We start from the raw sequence: 21,195 nt of genomic DNA, 5'->3' as shown, positions 1-21,195 counted from the left end.
TTATTTTCTTCCTTGTGTTTTTTGTGGGGTTTTTTTCTTTTGTGTTGCACTGAAAAAATATCCTTTATTCCTTTACACTTTTACCTTAAAAATGTAAAAATAAAAGTGTCAGTTGTTTTACTTCCCGTATTCAGCTTAATATTGTTACTCTGTCCTCACTCCACAGATTTGTCCATGCAGTTGAACCTGGGCATGTATGAGTACAATGGGAAAAGTGGCTTCAGACTCAAACCGGAGTTTATGAGACGGCCGGACAAACATTTTGACCCTTTCACTGAGAGCACAGTAGATGGGATAGTAGCCAACACACTGTCTGTAAAGGTATGTGTGTTTGTGTTGGTCTCTTTGTGTCTGTGAAGCCCTCTATCTCTCTGTTTCTGTGTCTGTTAGATCATTTTATTCTCTCTCTCCTGTTTTCTTACCTACTCCGTCATTCCAGATCATCTCGGGCCAGTTCCTGTCGGATAAGAAAGTCGGCACATACGTGGAGATGGACATGTTCGGCTTACCGGTGGACACCAAGAGGAAAGCGTTCAAGACCAAGACTTCTCAAGGCAACGCCATCAACCCTGTCTGGGAGGAGGAGGCTATTGTCTTCAAGAAGGTCCGACTATGTTCTCAGTAGCTTTCAGTTTACCTTAACACATGCAGAAAAAACATTTTTCTGATCAATACAAATTACAGGCTGACATTTTTAATAGCTGTTTTATAGCCTGAAATTGCAATTGAGACGTCTTCAATTAGGAATTGTATCAAATATTTCCTTAAAAAAACTTTTTCTTCTTAAAATGTACATTATTATTATTATTATTTGTTATATATATATATTTTTTTTTCTCTGTTGTTTAACTTACTATTTTCCCCACACTAAATATACTTATATGTACATGTTTATGGAATCAAGCTGTTTATGATATGACTGTGATTATTGAATGGTACACTAACACTATAATTGGGGTTACCATCTGTACTATATATTGTTGCTATCCAACTGTATCTGTAATGTATTTAATATTTAACTTTAAATACCAATAAAATGACCTTGAGGGAAAAATAAATACATAATTCAATTTTAGCAAAGCAGCAACTTAGTTGTGTCATTGTGATGTAATAATGAGTGCATTTAATACATTTACCTCAGGTTGTTCTGCCCACACTGGCTTCGCTGAGGATAGCCGTGTTTGAAGAAGGAGGGAAGTTCATCGGCCACCGCATCATTCCTGTGTCAGCCATCCGTCCAGGTGACGAAGCTTTGATTCAAACACCAGTTAAATATATGACAATTTATTCCACAGACAGGTTAAGAATAGAGGATATATGAAAAGGCAAAGGTATAAAGGTAACCAAATAAATGTTTATAATACACAATAATTAAAACATTAGACATTAAGAAAGAGGACAAAGACAGTACCAGAACAATTTCCATGTTATTATCTAGATGCTTTGCTGTATTTTTCTTGACCTCCTGAATTGTTATTTCTGAACTAATGGACCCTGAATGTAACTCTGCAGGCTATCACTACATCAGTCTAAGGAACGAGAAGAACCAGTCCCTCACTTTGCCGACTCTGTTTGTGTATGTAGAAGTAAAGGATTATGTCCCGGACACATTTGCAGGTAAGTCGGGCGAACATATTACAGCAACATATACAAAAGTAAGACGTTTTTCCTGGAAAACACTGCAGGAGTAAACTTCAGTGTTACAAAACAATTAGTTTTCTTCCTGTTCCTCAGATGTGATTGAAGCCTTGTCCAATCCCATCCGCTACGTTAACCTGATGGAGCAGAGAGCCAATCAGCTGGCTGCTCTCACTCTGGAGGAGGGAGGAGAGGAGGAGGGGGACAAAGAGGTGAGTGTGTGCCCTTCTCATCACCTATGCAGGACTGATCATAGTTGTTTATGTGTGGAAAGGTTCATGGCACTGATCAGTTGCTGATTGAGGTGAGCGGTCCCTCGGCCAGCTGGCCACTGGCCTCATTATCAGGAACTAACTGGTTTAGAAATGAAAGCAGATGGTAGCGAGAATAAGAAGATGCAGACAGAATGGAGATTCCTTTGTTTATGAGGAAAGATGCAATTTAAAAGAAGCATCGTGAGGAGGTTTTTAACAGCACCACACTTTAAAACATGCAACCACCCATCCAGCAGCGCCTCTGTAGTGAAAGGATGGATTAAGAACCACAACTTGTTTCCAGCACAGATCCTCACAGATATTATCAGCTGACTTTTGTTTGGGCCATTTTTCATTACCAGCCACTCCGTGATAAACTGCACTGCAGCCACAGCTGCATTTCATCAAGCCTCCTCCACCTGCAGGCTCTGATTCTGTGAGGAGGTCTGTCATTGTCACTCTGCGTACCACTGTTGTGCTAATCTTAGTTTAGATGCTGGATGTAGAAAATCAACAAAGTTATCTACAAATCATTTTACTAAATTTGTCTTGCTGAAATGACACAATGAGTGGCTTATACACAGTCGCCCATAAAAATATTATTTATAAAGTATATTTTCTCAAAACTTTATTAATCAATCTCTTCTAAACAAATTACAATGGCAATGAAACCACAATTTACAGAGGATTGTGTCTGAAAACAGTTATCCAACTTTATGAGCGACCGTGTATATGGAATATGATTTGAGGCTGACAACCAAATCAAGCACAACAGAAATGAAGACCTATGGCAGTTCTCTAGAACTCATATTGATCCTCTTGAGGTCTAACCCAGACTTAGCATCAAAGTGCTGATTAACAGAAAGCAAGCAGGAATAAGGTACTTTAACACTGGCTTCAGTTTTTTTGAACCCAATTCTTTTATACTGTCTATTGGTAAGTCAGACAAGGAAGAGAAAGCCTAAATAACAAAGACATGGATGTAAAAAATACTATTTTATTATGAAAAAAATGTCTCAAGGAAGGAAATGCATTCAACACACACATTAAACCTTTAGAGATATAATGAATGAGATTTATTGAAAAATCTCCAAACTACTTTTCATATTGGAAGGTGACTAAACGCTGACAAACTCAACTTATGTAATTGTTGTTCACAGAAAATAAGCCAACCTACATTAAACTAGAGTTGGCAGTGACCTTTAACTTTAGTAGAGGCTGCAGTTTTAACCTAAATGCCAAACAGCTCAGAGAGTTTTAACAAGTCCGGGCTACTTAAGAGAATGTGACTCTTGCTGTTGTGAGACATATCTGAGGAAAGATTGCACTGTGCACATCTCAGACTAATAGGCCATAAACATCATAACAACACCAGGAGAATGGTAACCTTGTAAGTGCTGCATTGAGGGTAAAGTAGCAGCAATCTTTTTTAATGGTGTCGTTTTGAATGTACCTGACAGAGAGTGCAGGTAGCTGAGGATTAATGTGGGCGTGATGCAACAGGGAGCAGACAAAGGGCTGATATCTGAGGAGAAATGTGAGAGGCAAGGCAGGACACAGGGTTATCTGGGGTTATAACAGGAGGGGACAGGAAAGAAGGGCTGTTCCTGAGGGGCTTCTTTTATCTGATTTGCCAGCTGATATGATTACCCGCGAGGATGGCCGATGGAGCGCTGCTTCATGCTGTGACCATAGCAACAGTCACCAAAAGTGGTGGAGCATGGAAAGGCAGAGCACGACGTGTACAGAATGTAGAGAGGGTGGAGAAATAGAGGAGATCTGGCTGGTGTGACTAGAACAGAGATTGTTTAAAATTGCGTTAACTTTTCGGAGATAAGAGCATAATAGTGGGCGAGTCAGCGGAGCCTGGGGGAAATTAAGATCTGCTGAGCCTCGGCACAGGAAGCAATGTTCAGATTGGGTTACCAAAGCTATGTCTACAAACTATCCTACAGGACACAGGTACAACTAGAGACTCCTGAAAACAGACACACCTCTTCAGGAGGTTTTTGTGAATGTATTTTAAACAAAACAATGGGTTTTAGAGGCTTTGTGGCACAGAAGGAGGAGATATTCAGTGGACTTTGTTTGAATGTAGAAGAAACAAATATTGTATTGGCAAGTTTTTTTACCCAATAGCAGCAAAGTAGGACTGAGGGTATGTGTGATCATTTTTGCAATGTCTGATTGTGTGTGTGTGTGTGTGTGTGTGTTTGTGTCTCTGCACCACCACTGTATATACAATCATGGAAAAAATTATTAGACCACCCTCGTTTTCTCTAATTCCTTGTTCATTTTAATGCCTGGTATTACTAAATGTACATTTGTTTGGACAAATATAATGATAACAACAAAAATAGCTGATAATAGTTTCATAAGAGCTGATTTATCTAGACATTTTCCATGGTTTTCTTGATAAAGATTTTGGTTATTATCACTGTATGGGCTGTTACTTTTCATGTCCACGTTTAAGAAGCTTAGGTGTATGATTTCATTGTCAGAAAAGTTTTTAGTACCGTAATCACAGATGTGTTGACTTCATCTGATTGTTGAATCTTGCATGTGATGGACAGGTGGAGGCAGGAAGTGATGCCCCCTCAGAATCTAAGGTGGACCAGAGGGTAACGCTGCCTGCAGAGAACGGACTGAGCCACACACCCATTATCGCCCCGAAACCTCCCTCGCTGGTCGGCCACCAGCCCCAGTCTGCAGGTACTGTTATGTTACAATATCATATTATAAGAAACACTAACTTCAAATACACTGTTGACCATGAAGTTGGAATAATTTTGTTTTCAGACACAATCCTCTGTTTATTCCTATTTAAATGCATCAGTAATAACTTTGGGAGAGAGAGAGAGAAGATAAGTTTTGAGAAGATATACCCATACTATAATATATACTTTATCTGTCAAGATAAATCACATTGTCACAATCATTTCATGGAAAGAAGTAAAAAATATTTTAATTCCAACTTTATGAGCAACAGTTTAACATTGTTAAACATTAGACAGACATTATATTTGTTACAATAATCGTCTAACAAAACTGTTACAGGCGATCAAGTTGAGAATTGGGTTTAAATTTTCTGATAATTGACTTTTCTGTATTGAGACAATCTTTGAAGTGAGAATAGCGATACCTCATTTAAGAATCGATGTTGCCTGAATTGCATCCATTTCTGAGAGACTGAGCTATCGGGAAACCTAACCGAGACATCTTTTATACATTTTTTTTAATTCACTGACTTGATGTAAATGTGTTTTCCCCCACCCATGAGGTACTCTTAGTTTTCTACCCTATAAAGAACATCACTAGGACATGATGTCAACTACACACTGGAATCATAAAGTATAGAGTTTGTTTCAGTATATATTCTCACCAGAATTTGTGCACCCTTTTATTAAATTATTCTTCTGTTAATCATGATAGTACATCCATCATTTATCAGGCAATGTCCTATGGACATCCTAGAGTTTAAGGATTACGGGTCAAAGATGAAAAACACATCTACACATATTTTAATCTGCCTTGAAGTTTATTTTGAGAATAATGGAAAATATGTGCCTCAATGTGGTTCACGTTGATTGGCTCTGATCTAGATTTTTAAAAAAATGTTTTTATCTATATTAATGCAACATGTTAAATACTTTCTCCGATGTTAATACAGAATCAGAAGCATTTCAGAGATATTTTGTCAACTGAACTGGAAACTCAACATGTGAATTTGTTTTTAACCAGGCTCATTGAAACCATCAGTGAAGACTGAAGACATCATTCAGAGTGTCCTCACTGGTAAGTTTTCAAACTTTTTCCTTGAGCTCTTACTCTTATGCCTGTTGCTATTATTAGGACAATTAGAGTGACTGATTTTAGTGGTGGTGTACATCAGCTGTTGTCAACCTTGGGGTCGGGACCCCAATTTGGGTCGCGAGATGATTTCTGGGGGTCGCCAAATCATTTTGGAAGTCAGCTCTGTTTCCAATGTGTTAAAGTATTCATGTGTTAATGTGTTTTAGTCTTTTTGGTCACTTAATGTCTTTTTTTTGGTCATTTTGTGTCTTTTTTTAGTCATTTTGTGTCTTTTTTTGGTCATTTTGTGTCTTTTTTTGATCATTTTGTGGTCAATTTGGGTCTTTTTTGGTCAATTTGTTCCCTTTTTTGGTCATTTGTGTCTTTTTTTGTCATTTCGTGTCTTTTTTTGTTAATTTTGTGTCTTTTTTGGTCATTTTGTTTATTTTTTGGGGTGATCTGAACTGTGCGTGTGAGATTCTGTTCAGTGAGCGGGGGTCGCGGACAACATGGATGTTAAATTGGGGGTCGCGACTCAAAAAGGTTGAGAACTACCGGTGTACATGAGTGTTAATCCTGTATTAATAATTTTGAGTAAGAAGATTTTTTTTTATTGATTTAATTTGTGTTTATCATTTATACCAATATTTTATTGCTGTTAAGTTTGTACGTTTAGCTATCATAACCATAGAAATCATTAAAATAACTTGATAATCGGTCTGTCCCCTTTCCTTTGTTCACTTTTGTCACCTTATTCTGTTGCTCGTCCATCCTCGGCCTTTAGAACTAGAAGGTCAGACAGTGGAGGAGTTGAAGCAACAGAAGGGCTTCGTTCGAGAGCAGAGGAAGCAGTACAAGGAGATGAAGGAACTTGTCCGGAAACACCACCGCAAGACCAGCGAGCTGATCAAGGAGCACACAGCTCGTGTGTCCGAGCTACAGAGTCAACATCAGCGGCGGCGCTCTGCCCTGCAGAAGAGCCACAAACAGGGTAAGAAAAGGTAGGTAGCCATCCTTTTCTGCTCTTCAAAGTATCCTGATATTGGTTTCTCTCTTCAGCTTTATTATCTTCACCAAAAATCCACCAAAAACACATCAACCCAACTAAGAAAAAAGAGGCTATTGCCTTTTGTTTTACCTACAGCTAACTGGCAAAATATAGACAGTGTCACTTTAAAATACTCTCAGCAAATTTACAGCACTAAACATTTTCATTACATACTGAGAGAAGGAGGGATGAGAAGGTAATGGCAGTCTCTGAATGAAGTAAATTATTATCTAAGGGAATACTGTTAAATTAAATCAAATAAAAAAATAATTTGTCTTAACTAAACATATAAATGTTACTTCTGCCCTTCTTTCTGTTTTGCATCTACTCCTTTGCTCCACTTTAAATACATATTAAATGCATATTAAAATCCACTGTTGCATATTGTATTGCTCCTGAAAAACAGTGCAGGGCAGACAGGACAGAGGACAAAAAGGCTACGCTATGTGTAGAATAAGAATAAGTGGATAAGGCTTCCTCAGAGCCTCAGGGACTCGTTCAGGGCCCTCTGGAGTCCATCACACACTGAAGCTTCAGCACTCAGCAAAGATTACAGTTTGCAGAAGGCCATTGCATGAGACAGATAACACATGTCAACCAAGTTACTTCAAGGTAAAGTTAAATGCTTGAAATAAAATCAGATATTAAGGTCAATTTTCTGGAAAAGTTTTATATGATGACCAGTAGGCCAGTTTCTGTCATGTCATGTCATCTGTGTTACTAATGTTCTGACCATAGACATTTTATTTATTATAAAGAGGCATGTCATATGCATTAATTTACAACGTCCAGTCATAGAATGAGTTAGGACCACACTAGTGAATAAGAGGAAGATATTTTAATTTGTAAGTGTTTGTGTGTGTGTGTGTGTCTGTGTGTGTGTGTGTGTGTGTCCAGTCGGTCTGAACAGTCCCTGTCGACCCTGGACCAGGAGCTGTGTGAGCTGGATCAGGAGAGCAGCCAGAGGCTCGCAGAGCTGAAGGAGCAGCAGCAGCAGCAGCTCCTCACACTCCGGCAGGAGCAGTACTACAGCGAAAAGTACCAGAAACGAGAACACATCAAGCAGGTGCTTACAAACACACACAACAAATACAGACACATGCAACAAATCTGTGTCACAGGCCCTGTTCAGATCTGGCATTAACATGCATCTTTGAGTGATCTAATCATAAGTTCTAGGTCTGAACTCACTTGATTTAGCACATAGAGGACGCAGATCCGACCACTCAGACCACATTCAGAGGTGGTCTGGGCTGCAAATGGCCACATACTGTTAGCAACAAGAACACTAATGCATCCTGGGACACATTAGAGACCTCCTTCTCACCCGACATCCCACTTGGATCCACAGAGTAGAGCTGTCCACTTGTGACTGGATCACCCAAGAAGCTTGTTAATGCCAGGCCTGTTTTCACTTCATTTTCTTGAGATGCATATCTACACCTTTCTTTTCAGCACCTGTTTTATATTGTCCTCTTTTACTAGAACTGCAGACCATTTATGGAGTATTGGCAAATTCCTTTCTAAATTCCATTTGCATGTAAATGCAAGGCTGTAATTCACTTCAGGGCTTGAAAAACACTTGTGCAATTTGTCGGCTAGTAAACAGTTGTGTTCCAGCTGAACTATGCTGTTTCCCAAAGGTCCGTGAAGTATTTTAATTAATTTTATAATTATCGTTGTGCATACTGCACATATATGGAGCTGCCTATTTATGGACACCATACTTGTAGCTAATATCCTACTTGTCTATACTGAACTTTTATGCAGTCATTACAAAGCGCTTGTTGAATGACAGATTGATTGAAATATAAACTCCTTCATGTGAGTTATTTCCTTATATGCACTTTCCTATCAGTTAGGGTAGTCACTGTTTCCAAACCGTACATATAAACATGCATATTTATACATATTTAAAGTGCAGTCTGCAGGAAGCAGTGGGATAAACAAACAGTTATATGCCGCAGCTTGCCTTCACTTGTGTTGGCCTGGATAAAGCGCTGACTGTCCCAAAGCTCAGACAGGCTAACACAGATAACCACATCAAACAAATGACGGTATTACAGCCATCATCCTGCTGCCTGTGCACATGTTCTGTTGTATGGTGTGGAAAAATTAATGTCTTCTGCTCCAGTACACCTGCACAGTGAGCACAGCTGAGGTGTCAGAACAGTTTATTCAAGCAAAAGACAACAAGCATCAAGGAGATTATGTTGTTTCCCTGAACTGAATGTTGTTTAATTATGATCTCAACAAATGTAGCTTGAATTAAAGTGAAATACTGATAAAAATGAAAGGCTTTCCTGTCTAAGTTACTTTATTGTGTTTAATTCATACAAATCTTTCTCCCCTCTTTCTCTAGCTGGTTGAGAAGCTGACCACTATAGCAGAGGAGTGTCAGAGTGCTCAGCTCAAAAAGCTCAGAGACATCTGTGAGAAGTAAGACTGTGTTCATAGAAAGACAAAAGGATCCTATATCTTCATGATATACTATGTACTATATCCTCCTCTTTTTTCCATCTCACCGTCTACAGAGAAAAGAAGGACATCAAAAAGAAAATGGACAAGAAAAGACAAGAGAAGATCAATGAAGCCAAATCTAAAGACAAGAATGTGACAGAGGAGTAAGTATCTGTTTCTGAACGTTGGTGGTGGAACGTAACAAAGTACAGTTACTCAAGTAATGTACTTAGTTACAATATTGAGTTACTTGTACTTTACTTGAATATTTACATATTTATTTAATTGAGTATTTATCAAATTTTACTTTTCAGGTCAGATTTAACATGAAAAATATGATTAATTTAAAATGATTACACGTTTATAAAATTAACCACATAAAAGTATATTAGGTAGGCCTACTAGGACAACAGTAACATTGTTTTTCAAATATCTATTTATATCTATAACTAATCTATATGAGAGGGAGCATTCTGCATAACATGTACTTTTACTTTTGATACTTTAAGTACATTTTGATTCACTTACAGGACTTTTACTTGTAGTGAAGTAATCCACCACTGTTGAACATTAATAACTAACAGTAAACACCTCTTGTATGCTGTTATATTTGTATGACCACTAGATGTCAGTAAACACTAAGGATTTGGCTCCGTAGGGACAGACTGCTTGGTTTGACTGCTAATATAAATCTCCCCACAGAGAGAAACTGGAGATCAACAGATCGTTTGTCAACGAGGTGGTGCAGTACATTAAAAGGGTAAGAGGATGTAGATTGGTCTGGTAGAGAATGTACAGTCCATAGTGATCATCACCATACAGGCTAAATCAAAGTGAAGCCTTTGCATTTATGAATAATTTACCCATAAAATGTGGTCTCATTATCATCAAAAGACAAATACACTTAATGTGATTGTTTTCTGATTTGGCATATTTATGAAACCATTTTTATTTTAAATATTGAAAAATCAAATTGGAAATTATACATGTAATTTATTCCCAAATAATCTAAAAAATGTTTTTTTTAAAAACTGCTACAAGTCCGATTTTTCCATCAATAAATTGAAATTGTAGTTAGTGGTTAGTTACACCTTGCTCTTTACAAAACACGTAAAAGTATCGATTACTGATGCTCTCCACAAGCTGAAGTGAACAATCTCTCACTCACATGTTCTTCAGTGTACTTCTGATGAAGCAAAATTGCAAATGAAGGTTTAAAAAGGTGTAAAATAATCCTTGAGGTACAGTTAAAGATCTGAGAGTTACTGAGGCACAGTAAAACATGAACTTCAAAATGTCTTGAGATATAAGAAAAGTAATGTTCAGGATGGGTAAGGTCAATCCTGGCCTCCAAGTATTTTCAGATTATGTGGCATGAAATGAAGTGAGACATTCATAGAAGACATATCTGAAATATAGTTTATATAATCAAACTGTTTAAAGTTCTTCCAGGCCAGTGTTGAGATGTGATCATCACAGGCAGCAAACATTTGTTTGAGGTCACAGCTGAAAATAATGTTTAACTAACTACTAAAACCAAGGGTCCACTTGTTTTCCAACCTTATTTTGAATTTTCAAGCAAATCATTTATTGTTTTCAAGTTAATAAGTGTTTTGTATAAATGTTTGTTTTTGTAACTAATTCAGCTAGTTGTTGCTTTTCCATTTTTTTGTATTCAATTGTATTGACTTCTATGATGCAATACTACTTACAGAACTAAACACCTATGGGCATGGTAATATGTTATTGATGATAAACAAAATCTTGTAGTATGTGTGTGTAACTGTGTGTTTGTGTGTATAGTTGGAAGATGCACAGAGTAAAAGACAGGAGAGACTACTGGAGAAGCACAAGGATATCCGCCAGCAGATCTTAGATGAAAGGCCAAAGGTAAGACTTTTATTAAGAAAAATGTCAAATAAAACTCAAATGTGGAATAACTGTTGATTTGTGATGTGGTTGTTAATACTGTAAACTCTGTGATATTTTTCATTAATTCCATCACATGATCACAATAGCGCATTTTTTTTTAAGTTACTCGTCTTGTTGCATGGCAGGATGCACCATCAGGGAGTCCAGGGTGCATGGCACAGCATGTTTTTGAATCCTTGCATGTGCAAAAAAAAAACTTGAAACGTAACTTTGGTTAAGTGTGACTAAATTGTCCTTGAACCAAACTGCTTTATATTTCAAACTGAACACTGGCAGTTCATGCACACCACTGGGGGGCGCCCTGGCCCAGGTTTACTGAGATATGGCTCTGGCACTTATGAGCAAAATTCTAAGATGACCTTCAAATTCAAATGTGTTTTATGCTGATATCAGAATATGAGTTTGAACAGCAATACCTGCTGTACTTTATGAGGTTGCATACAGTATAAACAGCATGGCTCTGGCAAGAGTTGCCCGGTTGTATTTGAATGAAAACTGTTTAATTGCCTTGTAACATTGAGCTCCCTTGCTGTGGCTGCATCAGCAACAGCCTGGATGTAGTCAGGATGTCATTTTTATTATTCCACTCTGCTATATGCTACATATACATAGGTTTATTGTGAAGAGGATGCTTTTTGTGCATATGAGGGTTTTAGCATGACTGCTTTTCCAATATGAGTTGCACAGTTCCCAACTTTGTCATTATGACTGTCATTGTAGGACGATTGTGCAGCTGAGGAGCATGGTAAGACCATCGTTGCATCCCAGTGATTAGTATTAATATAGCATCAGTGTGGCAGTATTAATATGCAAGCTTTTATACACCTGGGCCACTGACTGGCAACAAGTGACTGCGCATTGCATCTCTGTAATGGCTGAGACCTGCCAAACATTACTACAATGCAAAATGCTGTATGAATTATTGCAGATATGTGTATTTTTCTGCAAGAAGAATGACAAATACAATGTGGCTGTATTGCAGTAAAATATTGGTGTAATCTGCGTAGCATGGCAGCATAACAAGGGACAGCAGATTGGCCTGTGTATAGTGAGATCACACCCCAGTCGGAGTGCTCGTATTTGATCCCCCGTGTCGATGTGTCCTTGAGGAAGAGCGTAAATACCAATCAAGGGGAAAGAACTTCACCATTTTGGGTTACCAATAAGGTATATTATGTAAGGGATAATGTACAGTGTAATTATTGCAACAACAAAAAACCTTTGTGGAGGGGTTTTGAATTGACCTGAAGGGGTTTATTTTGCAATAATGACTTGCTGGCTGTACATTATTGCACTTATTACTAAAGAAATCAATAATTTGACACAAAATATTGATTTAAATTCAATGTTAATACCTCTGCCAGAAAAAAAAGGCACATTCAGAACTACTTCCATAGCAACATTCATATCGGCTTTGTGCTATTCAGAATGTTGTAATTGATAAGAATTGAGTATTCAATAACATTAGTACTAATAAAAGCATGGTGTTTGTTATATTAGATCCCATTATACTAATTATGGTCATGTAGTTTGTCATGAACAAATATAATATCATGTGGTACTAGTACATCTACTAAACACAAAGATAATTAGAGTCATTTTCTCCTAGCTTATTGATCTCTCCTAATGATTTGAACAGGGTTTTTATTCTATTCCAGTACTTATCATATTACAGCTCACTGCCAATGTAATCAAGATTATCTCTGCTTGCCAAGGAGACACTCCTAGATGTGATCTCCCGTCTTGTTTTTGCTCTTGTTGTCAAATGAAGAGCATAAATGAGGTAGTGTGTTTTTTTCAACGACAGGCATAAATCAGAAGTGTTCTGCTGGAAACAGCCCCATAACCACCCACTCTCAGAGTGACAGCTCCTTGTTCCTTTGAAACCACTTGGTGTTGAGTGTGGGAGGTGCAGTATAGACATCCAGCCCAACACCTCACATTCAGTAGGGCTTCCACATTTTTCCACAAAACAGCAAAATGGAGAAATTAAGTTGTGTGATTCAAATGCTGAGCAGAGGGTCGTGTGGTAATCACAGGAAGTCAGATTATTGTGTTTGCCTCTGTAAATGTCTTCTTGTTGGAATCTCTGAGGACATTAAACTGCATTCCCTTTTATGTAGTGCTGTGGTGACCTTCATCATCTTTTCATAGTTGCATAGTTGTCATAGAACATTCTTCTGAACAACACATGAATTAGATTGATTTTAAAGTCATACGAGCAGTATGAAAGAGGATAATCAGGGACTAATCAGCATGGAATTAAGCACTTTTCCTCAGATGAGAGCACGAGACGCTGCTGTTTTCTTTTGCCAATCACTTCAATGTTCCAATCAGATTTTCTTCTGTTAGCAACTCGTTTCCCAAAAAATTGTAACTGATTACCCATCACATAACCCGCTGTAGCAATCACTTCTCTTAATCGACATCCGGACATTGGCAAATTTAATTTGCCTGAAGAAGGCTATTAGATTGTAATCAACCATCTCTGCAATATCTGTTCTTTTCTCATGCAACGACAGCCATCTATATGCAAATATGAGAGCGATGTCAGAGGACACGGCTCTAGAGACAGCTAGCAGAGAATTCCCAGGGTTATGTTTGTTACAAAAATTCAAGATGTTACCCATAATGCTGGAATAGCAAGCAACGTTAAGGAAACATTTCTGTGTGGGATTATGTGCTTGAATGGCATTCATGTAAAATCCTGTGATATGTAAAGCACACTGACATTGTTCATACTGTCTTTTAATACATCCAGGTAAGAAGTCAACCTGTAATAACTGAGCCCCTTGGAGTGCCTGTTGATGTCAATAGTTTTCATACTGTAAAATACAGAGCATAGTTTTTTTATTATTATAACACCAGTTTTTAGCCTCTCTGATATCACTTTTCACTTATTTTGCTATTTTGCACTTTTCAGGTCGAAACTGTCAGGGTCTCTACCCAGAATGCTCTTTTCTTTTAACTATTAAAGAACCACACACACTCATTTTTGCTTTTTTTGCGAGAGACACAGGATCTTTAGGTTGGGATAGCAAATTAACAGCAGATACCTAACAGAAGTGTTGTACATAATCTGAAAGCTGGGAACCTAAAGATTGATCTGAGATGCAGCTCATCACAGAATCAGGACTTTGTATCAGCAGATACTCAGTATTAAATGACTTGGATCAGGGGCAAAAAGATCATCCCTTTTAAAGACTGTTTAGGGACCCCAGCCCAGCATGGAGAAACATCAAACACAACAGGCTAAAAATAACACATTATATTGCATGAGAAAAAAATTATGGTTTTGCCCAAAATGGGATATCCCAGTCAGTTCTGTCAAGAGAGTCAATTCCTTACATACGTGCTGTGGACAGTACCGCACTCCCGCAGCAGCACACCCATGCTGGTTACACACAGCCGATGTGAGTCTATTTTCCAGGCCTGGTTAATAGCATTTGAAAATGTCCTTGAGCAAAACACTGAACACAAAACTGCTCCCAATGAGCAGGTCATTGGCCTCCATGGCAGCTCTGATACCATCTGTGTGTGTGATGAATATGAACCATTGTAAAGAACTTGGCTCTGGTACTTAATACTCTTTGTGAACACACTCCATCCGCCATGGTTAAATTTTCCCCAAATTATATTTGAGGCAAAGGGTTTTTGAATCAGCTCACAGAAAACCCCTTCATCAGTCATTTAGTCTTTTGATGAATGTAAACAACAACAGACTGACACATAAACATAGAAAGCATTGAAGGACAGGATGTTGAGAGCTCTATTGGGGGCTAATGGATGAGGGCATAAATAACCAGGACAGGGCTGATATTAAAATACTTTTGTTGTGTGTCCCTACATCTAGTGTGTGTCTGTGTTAGTCTTCATAAATCAGAGAGAGCAGGATACAACATACTTTCTCTCTCACACAGTTCTGACCCAGTTTCTCCAATGGGCTCAGAGCAGCCACTAATGGACAGCTATAACTGTCCCTGGTGGAGACCCTGAGAGCTGAGCAGCTCACTACAGTCGTAGTTGTGTGTATGTGTGTGCACGCACATGCATGTGATATACCAACCTATAAACTAGCTTCAGTATCTCTGATATGCAGGGAGGCAACTAACAGCTGCTTAACGCAGGCCTTGATCGCTATCATTTCCTAACAATTCGTAGCTGAAGGGCTGTATAATATGAGACATATGTTATAAAGTCCTAGCTTGTGAAAATGTTGCCTCATTTCCTCTGAATGGTTCAGCTCGACTGTAATTTTGGTATCAGGGCCTTTTTTTTATCTCTATTTTGTATTCCACTGCAGATAGTGCCCTCTCAGTGTAGGCAGAATTCTCATCCTCATTTAAGGATCAGGCACTAAATTGAATGAGAAGTGAGAGTAAGAAGAAGAGACATGGCGAGGTTCATCGTCACTCCCAGCATGTGCCCTCAGGTGTCACTGTCCTGCTAATGATCCAATCAAAACGCCCCCAGGAGTCAGCAGTGCCCAGCATGATGACGAATGCTGTTCCGGTACACTTCTAGACCTGATGATGCATGTTGCTTCTTTTCATCCCCCCTAGTTAGTGGTGGCCACATGGTCAAGTTCACGTTGCCATATGTCCACCTTAAATTAGTCACACCTCATGGTGATTGTAATTGGCTTTTTATCAGTTGTCAAAGCTAGTCTTATAGCTCATTCACTCTGCTTGGTTCAAAGAAACGCTGCTTGAAACCTGTTTTTTAACACAGCCATTTCTTAAATTACAACAACAATTCCAAATAATGTTGGGACATTGTGAAAAACGTAATAAAAACAAAATGCAATGTTGTGACAATCCTTTGTGACCGGCATTCAGCTAAATACAGCACAAAGATATCTACATGCTCAAGCAGGGAAACTTTTGTATTTTGTAAATTTAATACTCATTTTGAATTGTGTCACAACCTTTTTTGGAATCTGGGATGTAAACTGGACTTTTTAGGAGCTAGTATGGAATGAATATAAGCTTTTTTTTCTTCCACCATCCCTAATGTGGTCAGATCCTACTTTCTTTGAACTTGAAAGGACAGATCAGACAGACATATACGTATATGCACAAAAAAGCAATGTGAACGCCTTTTCCCACATGTGAGTGGGTATGTATACAGGAAGAATGTGCTGTGAGAATGTGCCCACCTCACACATATTCCAGACCAGGCATACACGTGGTTTCAGCTGTGACAGAGGGTGAGATGATTAGGACGAGATTGAATGTATTTTAGAGACTGTAACACTGTTTTTAGGTTGTTTGCTTATATCACTGATTGTGTTATTGTAAAATGAAAACTGTAAAATGCCAAAGGTGCATTAATAAACTTATTTCCAAATTTTTAATCAAGGATGAATTTCATCATTCTTTCTATTTAAATCCGAGCCATCGTCTCCTTGCTAAGTTTAGTTTTATCCCAAATTGTGAATAACTTTGTAAAGTCAATTTCAACATGAGCGCTCATCTTTCTGACGTTAATAATATGACGCTTGATATTTCCCAGCATTCCTAGTTTCTATGTACATCAAATGAATTAGTGGTATTGACAATTTAAATGCCCACCGGCGTGCGTAATGACAGCTGCTCTGGTGCTGTGTGAGAGCTTTGCAAATGCGACAAAGTTGGTGAAATTGTACTTTCATTGCCGTACTTGTCATTCATACGTCAGATGAGTGTTGGATGGCATGCGGCTTTATAGATCTGATGAAAATGCAGCCGACCCAAGGACTCCATCTCATCCGCCTGACTCAAGGCTTACCAGGCCATGTTGTATTTCCTCGATCTTAGTCATCCCATCACACACCTTTTTTTGGCTGTGAAAGAGAGTATGAAATAGTGATAAGGCCATATGTTTCACAACAGTGTGCGTTGGTGTATGTGTGTGTGGTGTGAATGCACGTTATTATGTGGGAGACGTGCTGATTCTTTCTTACTTTGATGAAAAGAGAAAAAAAAAATCTGATGGTGTCTCCCCACTGTGCGAGTCCTGAACTGACACACTACCACACACACACACACACACATTTGTTCGACAAGCAGGAGTCCTGTGCGGTCGTCATGGAAACTCGGGTCCCCCACTCTCCCCGGCGCTCATATCCTCTTCTATCGTTCATGACTCTCTGCAATCTGTTAATTTGGAACTGAGTGCTCATGACGCAATCCCAGGGATGGTTACTGGAGGTGGAAGAAAGCAGCCGCAGGAGGAGGAGGAGGTGGAGGAGGAGGAGGGATAAAGAGAAGGGGAGCAAACAGGTTGGAGGAAACATGGAGGACTGGTGTTGAGGATGAAGAGAGATAGTATGTGGCCAGACTCTCTCTCCCTCTGTGGCTTTCTATGTCTCACCCTCTCACTGGGTGATGTAGTGTTCCCTCATTATAGACTTTGATCTGCATCATCTCTGCCTGGCATCAATAATGCACTTATGCCCATACATAAACACACACACACACACACACACACACACACACACACACACACACGCGCGCACACTCACTCTTGTACTTCTATCTTTGTGAGGGCCCTCATTGGAATGGTGAATTCCCTTGCAAGGTTATAATAGTTTTGGATTTTTCATTAGTTTTAATTGTTACTAGTTTTAGTTCTTTGTAATGGGGTATTTGTTGGGTGGGAGATTAAAAGAGTCACAATAAATTTTGCCTTTATTTCCTTTGTCTGATCCATCTTCATTATATATGAAAAAAGTTGACAAAGATGAAAACAAAGGACATTTTCACTATAATTTTAGTTGGTTTTAGTTCGTTTTGTAACCACACAATACAGTTTCAGTTAGTTAATTAATTATCTTTTTTAAACATAAACCTAATTGTAACGTGAACCCTTAAAACAAAGTTTGAAATCTCAAAAAAGCCTTTAGAGAAGTGAGGACCGGCTGAAATGTCCTCACTTTGCAAAAATGTCCTCACTCTGTTGGTTAAAAACATGTTCTGGTCCTCACTATGTAGGAAGTACAAGCACACACACACAAACACACACACACACACAAACAATACCCACAGGGAACACCGAGTGCAAACCAGAGGTAGTGAAGTAAAATCCATTGTGTACGTGTGAGTGCGCGTGCATGTTGCACGCTTGGTTACTCTTCTGCTCTATTATGCTAGCTGCTATTTTAGATCAGTGCACGAGTGTTCATTATGTATGCCCACATGTGCTAATGAAGCTCTCCAGGGTTAGGCTCTGTCTGAGGACCATTCACTACTGAACTCCTGCTGGAAACTGCCTCCTCTACAGTAGGGTTTTTCTGTCTTCTGCCTGAGTCACATTTTGGAAGCAAAAAGTTTATGTGAGGCAGAGGATGAGAAGAGTGTTAAAAGAAAGGAGTATTATAGATAAAAGTGTCAACGTACAGAATGGTAGCTGGTACACTTTTGGCTAGCTTCTACAAGTAAAGTTTGGATTGTATCACAAAGTTTGTTGAAGACAGTACATGATGCTTGAGGAAAAGGATTTGTATAATTGGCAAAAAAGCAGACTTTTCAGCTTTTACTAGCCTTAAAACTACTCTTCTTGGCAGCAATAAGATGTCACTGCTCAGATGCTGAAACAAAACAACCGTCAGGAGAAAATAAATTCCCAAGTGTTTACCCTCTTCACTGAAATGAAAGAGAAGGACTTTAAAAAAAACGCTGACATCGTCCTTGTGATAGCAAGCATCGGGGTTTAAAGCTGCACTAATCAATATTTATGTACTCACAGTGGATCAAATGACAATGTGTCATGTGAAAGGGGTCGCTCTCTGTGATGAACCCACCCAACTCCACAGTTCTCCTCAGGTTTCCAGTGTCCAAATGAACATAATGCAGCTATGTGTCTGCTGGATGTATAAATATGCTACAGTTAACCATGATATCAGCTTCATCAGGTGTCTGTATTTTCTTTACTAAAAGATCAGAAAAAATAATTGATGCAAGGTTGTACAAAATGCAACAAAAAACAGCCAACCACTTAAATTTGTCCACAGTAATTATGTAAATAAATTTAATTCCACAATGATATACAAAATACATGCAGCATTTTTACATAGCATCTACAGTACATGTGACTTAAAAATATCAAGACACCACCAAGCACCAAGCCTTCCCTTTGAACCAATCCTTTTAGGGGAAACACTCATTACTCCACATGCATGGTGAAGGTATGCAGGAGTGTAATTCTAAATTCCTGGACCTGAAGAGAGGAATGTAAAAAAAATCCTGCAAACCAACAGATGATTTATTAGAGAGGATTCGGGAAAGCGCTCTGACACACACATGCACAGAAAGGGCTATAGATGATGGCAATGTAGCATTTTGTGTAGCGGTTGCTCCTGTCTCTCTCTTTCATTGTCGCTCTTCCTCCTCCTGCCGCAGTTCATTTTCATAGTTATGTCCGATACAGTGGAAAGAATGTAAATGAAGGAATGGCGTTTCCTTTCGCTGCTCTCTCTCACTCACACACACACACACACACACACACACTCGACATGCATGCATCGCACGGCAGAGCTCCTTTTCCTCCAGAAAGCCTGTAATGCTGACAGGGTGGTGACCTTGTCTCATCTCTTGTCCATGGGATCTTGGGTTTAGCCTAATTGGGCTGTGTTTGGAAATGTAGTGTATCTCAAGGTCAGGCATAGGAATAGGAGGAGCAGCTTGCCAAAACATACATTCGAAGCCAGAAAAGCACATATTTGCCATAAACGTCCTTATTGTGGCTGTACAATGAGGCGCAGTTAGATACACACACTGTAGCTATGAGGTTGAAGGCTTTTTTGTGGTGCTGCAGCAGGCGTTATGTCACAGCTCAAAGCAAAGAATTAATTTGGCTCTTTGGAGGCCTTCTCTGCTTCCCTTGATAGCTTCTCAAAACGAGGACAGCTGGTGAAGAAGGTCACTGAGTGCTGTATTTTAAGAAAGACAGAAATGTCTGTGTGTGCGTGTGGTTGTTGACAGATGACAGGTCTTCGGAGATGAGGGACAGATTTAAAAGCTGGCTGGCTAACTGCTGCTGGTTGATGTCCAAACAGAAACTGGACCACACACACACACGCAAACACACACACTTGAACAGTATATACTGTATGCATGCAACACACATAGAACACACACATAATTAACAAGTAAATGTTCAATTTCTAAGTTTGTTTTTGTCATGTGTGTTGTTTACTTTCAAGCAATGTTAAATTATTTCAAAGAATCACAGTTGACCTCATTACAATTCAAAATTTTGATGGTTACAATGTCCAAAATTAGAAATCAATCTATTTTAGCAGGACGAAAACCAAAACCGAGTTCCTCCAGTTTGAGGAAGCCTGAGGAAAAAATTGCACAAATGCCTTCACTTTATTTCCTGTAGTCTAATCCAGTGATCCGTTCCAGGGGGTGGGTACCTCTGCTGTTGCCAAATATTGATATTAAGTTAGCTGTACACCTGAACACTACATGTGGCAGTTACGCAAGACTGTGTGAAAACTAGCAAGTGTGCACAGAACTTTAGACTGTTAGCCCAAAACAATAAATTATTTATAGAATGAATAACTAAAAGTTGAAATAATTAAGCTTAAACTTATGGAGAAACTCCATTAAGTTATCTGAAAGTAGCCTAATGGATAAACGGTTGAAATAGTCAGCTTAAACAATGAATAAATGGTTAAAATTGTAAGTTAAAGATAATGGATAAAAGATTAAATAGTTTGCTAAAAGTGTTGGATAAACAATTTAGCTTTAAGTATTGGATACGTGGTTGAAAGTTAAAGTTGGTTAGCTAAAAGCACTGACACAACAGTTAGTAGATAGGTAGCACAAAGTAATGGATAAACAGTTAAAAGAGTTAGGATGATAAATAATGATATTGCTCACTAAATGGATAAACATTTGAAAAAGCCAGCTTCACTCTAGTAGTACAATTGCTAAACAAACCAACCTAAATATTGTTAGACTCAATTGTATAAAGAATAAATCCAATCTTATAGAAGCGACAGTTGCATTTAGAACCTTCATTGGGGATCGATGAAAGGATATTTGAGTTCATCTCTGGGTCCGTGGGAATACCTCAGACCAA

The 21,195-nt window shown here is 38.7% G+C and overlaps 1 protein-coding gene across 2 annotated transcripts in view; it reads left to right on the top strand.

Moving 5' to 3' along the window:
- Window positions 1–21,195, top strand: part of LOC131990615 (1-phosphatidylinositol 4,5-bisphosphate phosphodiesterase beta-1) — a 128,013-nt gene that overhangs the window by 100,722 nt on the left and 6,096 nt on the right. The window contains exons 20-33 of one of the 2 annotated variants that reach the window (XM_059355690.1): window positions 167–321; window positions 440–604; window positions 1,142–1,241; window positions 1,513–1,617; window positions 1,735–1,850; window positions 4,466–4,604; window positions 5,634–5,687; window positions 6,469–6,685; window positions 7,630–7,798; window positions 9,095–9,171; window positions 9,267–9,356; window positions 9,895–9,952; window positions 10,996–11,081; window positions 12,927–14,416. In XM_059355690.1, coding sequence (XP_059211673.1) covers window positions 167–321; window positions 440–604; window positions 1,142–1,241; window positions 1,513–1,617; window positions 1,735–1,850; window positions 4,466–4,604; window positions 5,634–5,687; window positions 6,469–6,685; window positions 7,630–7,798; window positions 9,095–9,171; window positions 9,267–9,356; window positions 9,895–9,952; window positions 10,996–11,081; window positions 12,927–13,008 — 1,613 coding nt within the window. In that variant the 3' untranslated portion in view covers window positions 13,009–14,416. Of the gene's footprint in view, window positions 1–166; window positions 322–439; window positions 605–1,141; window positions 1,242–1,512; window positions 1,618–1,734; window positions 1,851–4,465; window positions 4,605–5,633; window positions 5,688–6,468; window positions 6,686–7,629; window positions 7,799–9,094; window positions 9,172–9,266; window positions 9,357–9,894; window positions 9,953–10,995; window positions 11,083–12,926; window positions 14,417–21,195 lie in introns of those variants that run through there. The other variant, XM_059355689.1, reaches the window with a different exon arrangement.

Source organism: Centropristis striata, chromosome 18 (assembly GCF_030273125.1).
Source record: "Centropristis striata isolate RG_2023a ecotype Rhode Island chromosome 18, C.striata_1.0, whole genome shotgun sequence".
Lineage (NCBI taxonomy): Eukaryota > Metazoa > Chordata > Actinopteri > Perciformes > Serranidae > Centropristis > Centropristis striata.
This window is presented reverse-complemented; position numbering and strand designations above follow the sequence as displayed.